Source organism: Crinia signifera, chromosome 12 (assembly GCF_055691185.1).
Source record: "Crinia signifera chromosome 12, ASM5569118v1, whole genome shotgun sequence".
Classification (NCBI taxonomy): Eukaryota; Metazoa; Chordata; class Amphibia; order Anura; family Myobatrachidae; genus Crinia; species Crinia signifera.
Window position 1 is genome coordinate 62,405,289 of NC_139228.1, and position 7,811 is coordinate 62,413,099.

At 48.9% G+C, this 7,811-nt stretch overlaps 1 protein-coding gene across 1 annotated transcript in view; it reads right to left on the bottom strand.

Annotated features, from left to right (window-relative positions):
* Window positions 1–7,556, bottom strand: part of CYP46A1 (cytochrome P450 family 46 subfamily A member 1) — a 36,933-nt gene extending 29,377 nt beyond the window's left edge. The window contains exon 1 of the mRNA XM_083166000.1: window positions 7,166–7,556. Coding sequence (XP_083022126.1) covers window positions 7,166–7,302 — 137 coding nt within the window. The 5' untranslated portion in view covers window positions 7,303–7,556. The remainder of the gene's footprint in view (window positions 1–7,165) is intronic.
* Window positions 7,557–7,811: the final 255 nt, after the last annotated feature.

Below are 7,811 nucleotides of genomic sequence, written 5' to 3' on the forward strand. Positions count from 1 at the left end.
AAAGGAGAAGAGCCCAGTTTTTCCCCTTACCCCTCTCAGCCATAAGGCCAAAGAGGGGAAAATAGGGAACGGTGGGTCCTCCTCGCCGAAGCTTAGAGGAACTCTCTTTCCTCAACCCTCGGAAGGGTTAGGACGGTGGGTCCTCCACACCCGAAGGTTTGGAGAGACCCGCATTAGACTTCCCTCCGCCTTGCGGCTCGGGGTCGTCCTCGAGGGAAAGGAAGAGAGCTTCGGCACATTGGGGAAATGGAAGGCCTGTAAGGGTCGACCACACTACCCCAAAAAAGTGACAAACTACGGAAAACAAAGAACGTGATAAGTGACAAACGCGAGAGGGAAATAAATAAATATATAAATAAAGAGACCCCAGCCAGAAGGCCAGACTTGATCTTAGCCTGCTGTACTTGGATTGCAGTAATAGTGACTGCAGCAAATCACTGTCCTCGCAAATTCCTTGGTGGTATCCTGGCTGCAGTAAACAATCAGGGAGATTTGATTTATGATGCAGGATAACAGGAGATAAGAACTTAAAACAGGACTTTCCCTCACAGGCTGCCCATTGTATGGGCTTTTTTTTTTTAGTACTGACAGCTCCCGGCTCCCCCCGCCCGGCTCTATGTTACTGCGGCCTGTGTCCCCCGCAGCGTCCGCACTACTAGCAGCATGCGTCCGTCCCCCCAGCCGCCTTGCAGCATCCCCCGCCCGCCACCTCGATGTCCCCGGCCCCCCTGCTCGCTCCACATTGCAGCTCCCCGGGAGTTGCAAATGATACATCGCATGCGATGTATCATTTGCAAAACTTGGCACATCAAGTGCCAAATCGTGTGTCCCCCTCCCGGGGAGCTGCAGGGGGAAATCAAGTCTGACTTGTCCTTAGGACAAGTCGGACTAATGTATGGGGGCCTTAACTCTACCCCTAACCCCTCCGATTAGTATTTCATATAATACTAATAGTGTATAAATGTACGATAATTATGCTAATAGAAAGTAAGATGGGAAATTATACGATACAGCTGTAACGCGGCCAGCAATTCATTAATGTTTATACAGTAGGTTTGCAGAGAGAAGATCATCATGCGAATACAGTAATTAGCAGGCAACCTGTGCCTCTCCGCCTATTGTGGAACTACTCATCCCAGTATGCCCTGACATCAAAACTGGCAGGGCATGCTGGGATATGTAGTTCATCTGCAGCTAAAGTGCCACAGGTTGCTTACTCTTAGCCTGTGGCTTGCAGGGCATACTGGGACTCAGGGGCGTAACTAGATAGTTGTAGGCCCCATAGCAAAAGTTGGTAAGGGCCTCTATATACCAACCAATGGGGATAAATGTATGTAACACATTTAACTGTGACAGGGAAGGTGGCCCCCCTCAGCTATGGGCCCCATAGCACCTGCACCCCCTGCACCTATGGTAGTTACACCCTTGCTGGGACTTAATGTGTAGCCCTACAATAGAAGCTGTAGGTAAAAGGGTCTCATAAAGCTGCGTAATTGCAGCAGCTGCAGCATTTCAGGTTTGACGACTGCTGTAACCAGGACAACAAGTGTTAAACATACAGGTCTAGAATTAACTGCAATAAGCAAACTAGGTTAACCCTTGAAGGTCACCTTCCATGCACACATATGTATATACTGATACACCTGTCTGGCTGCCTTTAACAAGCCAGTCACAATGGCCCTTATTCTGATCGGTGCGGCCGGAGCCGATTATGCGGCCAGGACCGTGCGTGCGAAACCCCGCCATCCATACGGATCGCCAACTCCGTCCGTATGCGGTAAGAAGCTGGCCGAACGGACCGCACGTGTATTTTACACGGAATACGCCTCCTCCATCTAAGGGAACCTCCCCCATCATTCAATGGTCGCAGACCATCGAATGCAGGACCGAATGCTCCACCAGCTCCCGCAACCTCAGACCACACGGACATGTTTCCGTGCAAAAGCAGGGATCTGGGCGGGCAGCTGACATCCGGCGATGTCATATGTCCGCCCCCTACACGTGCGTCACGACTGCATTACCATACGTACGCCCAGCGTTTGCATGGGAACGCCCATGAAACGCGGGGCGTAGGCATATGGTAATGAGCCCCTCTCCACCATATTGTAATGAGCCCCTCTCCACCCCCTGTTCGGAGTGTTCACAGATCATGCGGGATTTGGCCGTACGCCCCGCTCGCACATGAGCAGAGACGCCTCTGCACATGCGCAGACACAAAACATCGGCGGGCCGAACGCACGCGGATATATCCGCACCGATCAGAATAAGGGCCCAATGAGTCGCTGTGTTATGAAAACAAGACTGTGCAAAGCATGACCTCCTCATACACATTTAGCCTGGGGGGTATCCTTTCACCCTCAATGCTTTAGGAGGAGAGGTTTTCTAGGAAGCAGATATTTGCACAATGCCTAGTCACTTCCTTAATACCCTGCATGGCAGTGCTCCTCACAGTGCGAATAGGGCCGGCTCTGCCAATAAGCAGCTTCCTAGGTTGACGAGACCTTTTGCCCTGTATAGCAAGGCTCCTCACAGAGACCGCAGGAGAAGGGGCTCGGTGGTCAGATCTGTGTTATTCCCCCTATCCAGTGTAGCAAGGCTCCTCACAGTGACTGCAGGAGAAGGAGCTCGGTGGTCATGTCGGCCATTCCCTCTGTCCTGTGTAGCAAGGCTCCACCCAGTGACGGCAGGGGAAGGGGCTCGGTGGTCATATCTGTGTTTTCCCTCTGTCCCCTGTAGCAAGGTTCCTCACAGTGACTGCAGGAGAAGGGGCTCGGTGGTCATGTCTGTTATTCCCTCTGTCCCGTGTAGCAAGGCTCCTCACAGTGACTGCAGAAGAAGGAGCTCGCTGGTCATGTCTGCCATTCCCTCTGTCCTGTGTAGCAAGGCTCCACCCAGTGACGGCAGGAGAAGGGGCTCGGTGGTCATGTATGTGTTATACCTCCTATCCCATGTAGCAAGGCTCCCTCAGTGACAGCAGGAGAAGGGGCTTGGTGGTCATGTCTGTTATTCCCTCTGTCCTGTGTAGCAAGGCTCTACACAGTGACTGCAGCAGGATGGGCTCACCAATAGAAGTAACAGGGACAGTCTCCAGTGGGCAGGCGCCCCTGTGGGGCTGTCTGGAGTTACAATCTGGTGGTGTGAGTGTGTTGGGGGGTAGAGGTTGGCATGCTAGAGGTTGGCATGCTAGTTTAGCCATATAAGGTGGCCAATTTTTTTAAATTGTTCCGAGGCTACTTTAAATTGCCAATGCACCTATACAGACATTCCTCACTTAACGACCAGGTTCCGTTCCTACGACCCAGTCGTTAAGTGAATTGGTTGTTAAACGAGCCTATATAAAACCCCTTAAGACATCTGAGACGCAGGTCGCTAAACAGGCAGGGCAGGTCGTAACTGCAAGAGGGTAGGCGGGTAGGTCGTAAATCAGAGCAGGCAGGGTCGTAAGTCCGAGGAGTCACAGCACGGACGCTAAACGAAGGCCCGGGTCGTAAGTTCGGGTGGTCGGTAAACAGGTAGGTCGTTAAGTGAGGAATATCTGTATTTCATACTACCGAGGTTACATCCAATGGTACTTGTTTCCTAGCATGGCGCCCATCACATCGCGTACCATAAGGCATACGATGGTATGCGATGTTACGCGATGGCAGCTGATGTTATACAATTTTAAATTGTATACCATCGCATTGTATGCCATATACAATGGTATACGATTTAAAATTGTATAAGCACCCTAATGGGTGTTTTCAATGTTAAATGTGCCCCCTATAAGATATATAATTGTATAAGCACCGTAATGGGTGCTTACAATGTTAAAAGCACCCCGCCACCCATACTATCAACGCCAACCCAAAGCGTGGCGAGCGCAGCGAGCCCGTGAGGGGCGGCGATACGCGTCCTCCGACTTTTTCATACCCCCACTATCCACGTCGGCGTGGAGTTGATTTTATATAGTGTGGCGAGAGCAGCGAGCCACCGAGCCCGAAGTGTGGTGTAAGTAAGTAATACGCGTCCACTCACCATGCTTCGGGCTCGGTGGCTCGCTGCACTCGCCACACTATATAAAATCAGCTCCACGCTGACGAGGATAGTGGGGGTATGAAAAGGTCGGAGGACGCGTACCGCCGCTGTTAGACACGCTTTGGGTTGGCATTGATAGTGGGGGTGCATTTAACATTGTAAGCACCCATTAGGGTGCTTATACAATAAAAAATCATATAGGGGGGACATTTACCATTGAAAAAACCCATTAGGGTGCTTATACAATTTAAAATCGTATCACATATGGCATGCGATGCGATACAATGCATACGACTGAATATCAAGGGTGCCGAGCTAGGAAACAAGTACCCATCCAATCATATCATAGATGCTGACCATAGTTAGTTAACCCCACCCCCAATTGCCATCTGTTTCATGGTGCTGTATAATTACATCAGAGCTGCCTAATTATATACAGGACTTCAATTACCAATAGGAAGCAGCAAGATCTCTTCCTGCAGCTTCCTATTGGTTCATGCCGAAACCGTTACAGTCTCCATTTAACTGACAATTGATTTTTTGGTGTGTGTTGGGGCAGATGTCCAAATAATCTGTGGTGCCTGTGCTTATGTTGGGTTCTGGGATTACCCCAGGTAGAATCCAGCTCATATTAGGTCAACAGTCAATATCTATTAAAATCAACAGGCAATAGGTGGACACATGAAAAAGGTCGAAATCCACAAAAGGTCAATACAAGCAAAATGTCAACATTGAAATGGTCGACATGAGTTGTTCACATTTTTTTGTTGTCTGTCGACATTGAATCAGTGTACTGCATGCATTCGCTATGCTTGACAGTGAGTTGGTAAAAAAAATAAAAATAAATAAATAGTCAGCCATTAACATGTCAACATTTTTAAGTGTCGATTTATAGCATGTTGACCAAAAGTGCTCGACCTATTGACCCACGTGTCTGATCTGTTTATGCCCTCGTCACACGAACTGCAGATCACTTGTAGACTTACAGCACAGGAAAAACAGGTTATAGATGACGTCAGAGACCGGGATACAGTATAATTGTTTATGGTATAAAGGGTCAACAATGTCATAGTGTATGGGGGCCATTAGAGACCATGCACCTGGGGCCCCAATCCTCCAACCTGTCAACTCCCCGATCAATGAACTGGATTCAACAATCAGCGGGCATTAATGATCAGTGATCCGTCGAGGGATCATGGAAATTAGTTACTGTGAATTTAGATACCTGATTCAAGGAGGGATGACCTAACAGCCGCAGCCACACATCGCTGCATTTGCTAATAATCGCATATGCACTAACATACATTTGCCTTAATGCAAAGAGCAGCTCTTGCCCTAGGAGCGGTCCTTTGCAGAGTGGCTATGGAGCTGGAGTTACGTGGTCTGAGGCAATGCCCTAATCTCTCAACGGTCGCTTTGGGGGGGGGGGGGGGGGGGGGGGAATCAGGAATATAAAACTCCTAACTGTCATGTTGAAACACATCCTTATGTGGGTATGGATCCTTGTATAGAAAGCAACTAGGTCGACAAGCATAAAGGTTGACATGACTGAAGGTTGCCATGCAGGAAGTTCGACATGGGTTAGGACAAAGCAAGCATTAGGTCGACATGGGGAAGGTAGACAGTCAATAGGTCGACATGGGGTTTTTCACGATTTTTTTTGTCCCGAATGTCAACATGGACACTAAATCGTAGCACCGCGTCCGCTCTTCATGCTTCGGACACGGTGCCTCGCTACGTTCGGCACACTATTTTATTCTCCCACCCCGCCCTACTGGATGGTAGGGTATGAAATACCGCCTGTCGGCACATGTCGGTTCCCAAAAAATTGTGACAAAACCACGTGTCAACCTTTTGACTGTCAACCTTCCTGATGTCTACCTAATGCTTGTGTCTACCTAATGATATTGTCAACCTAACCCATGTCGACCTAGTGACCGTAACCCGCTGATTGGCTGCTACTTTATCTTTCGCCAAGGCTTAGTAAACAGACCCTTAAGAAACTAATGCAATAATTGAGATCAGTATTATTCCCTGAAATACACAAGGTTTCCGTGTGAACGTAATCGCTGGTCATTATTTATTTATTAGCAGTTTCTTATATAGCGCGCACAGATTCCGCAGTGCTTTACAGAGAATATTTGACCATTCACATGAATCCCTGCCCCAGTGGCGCTTACAATCTATATTCCCTACCACATGTACATGCACACACAGACATTCTAGGGTTCATTTTTTTTTTGGGGGGGGGGGGGGGGGGGGGGAGAGCCAATTAACCCACCAGTATATTTTTGGATTGTGGGAGGAAACCCACACAAGCACGGGGAGAATATACAAACTCCGCACAGTTAGGGCCATGGTGGGAATTGAACCCATGACCTCAGTGCTGTGAGGCAGTAATGCTAATCATTACACCAGCCGTACTTCCTCTTTACGTGTATTTTCTAATGTGTTATACTGTAGAAGTTGAAATTGTGCAGCGCAGAATAATATACTGTAGTAGTGTTGCTATAGGTCAGTGGATCTCAACCTCGGTCCTCAAGTAACCCATACCCTCCAACATGACCCATTGCATTCAGTACACAATGCTCTGTTTCTGGACTTCCCTCTTAATGTATGATTGCCATCTCCTGTGTGGAACTAGGTAATGGGACGGTAAGGGTATTTCAACTCAGGTGACGGCACTCATACATTACGAGGGAAGTCCAGGAGCAGAGCATTGTGTACCGAATGCTAATGGGTCATGTTGGAGGGTATGGTAACCCCAACAGTGCATATTTTCCAGGTTACCCGACAGGTGCACTCATTGACACATTTGAAAAACAGGAACTGTTGGGGGTCCTTGAGGACCAAGGTTGAGAACCACTGCTATAGGTTACTGGTATAATATCCAGGTACACACTGACACCTGAGCACAGGAGGGATAATCCCATACAATGCCGAGGGGCCCTGACCTGTAAAAACAGCTGAGAGCTGCTCAATTTAGTAATGCCCCTCAGGTGCTGAAAGGGAGGGGGTGTTAACCCCTAGCACACCAAAGGGCATTAGTCATAATATATGGAAAACCAACATAATTGAAGGTAATTCAGAGATCAGGAGTTACCCTTAAATCCTCCTAGTGGCACTACAACAACCAGCATGCCCTTACCTGTCTCTGGGGGGTCCGGGGATGTGGTCGTACTTCATATGGACATAGTAGATGTACCCACAGTACAGGAGGAAACAGATCACAGCCAGAGCCAGGAGCAGAACCACAGCTTCTCCCACCAGGCCCCACAGCCCCATGGTCACTTGTAGTACAATGGGACAGCTCAGGCTGGGTATCCCGTGTCTGATGTGCGTGTGACACTAGTGTACAGCTGGGCTGGCACAGAGCACAACAGCAGCCTCTCTCCGCCCTGCCGTAGGGGAAGGAAGGCGGTGTGAGCTCACATTCCTACTATGGGACTTATACAATACAGAGAGTAGCATAGCACAGTGTATGTTACATCTGGGAGGAGCTGAGCAGAGAAGAAGTCACCCCGTATGTCAGCCATAGGAACACCATTATGTGCTGCAGGACAAGATGGGAATGAAAGGGTGCAGATTCTACACCACACAGGTGTTCTTAATTTAGCAGGTCAAGGCAACACCCTATTTACCCTGCTGCAGCAAAGTCTGCTCTTACATGACAACACTGAGGTAAAAGGCTGATAAAACCATACTTGCCTACCTGCTCCTCTCCATGAGGGAGGAAATGCTCTGTTCCTGGACTCCCTGGTAATGTAGGATGGGTGAGTCCTGTACCCCAGGGG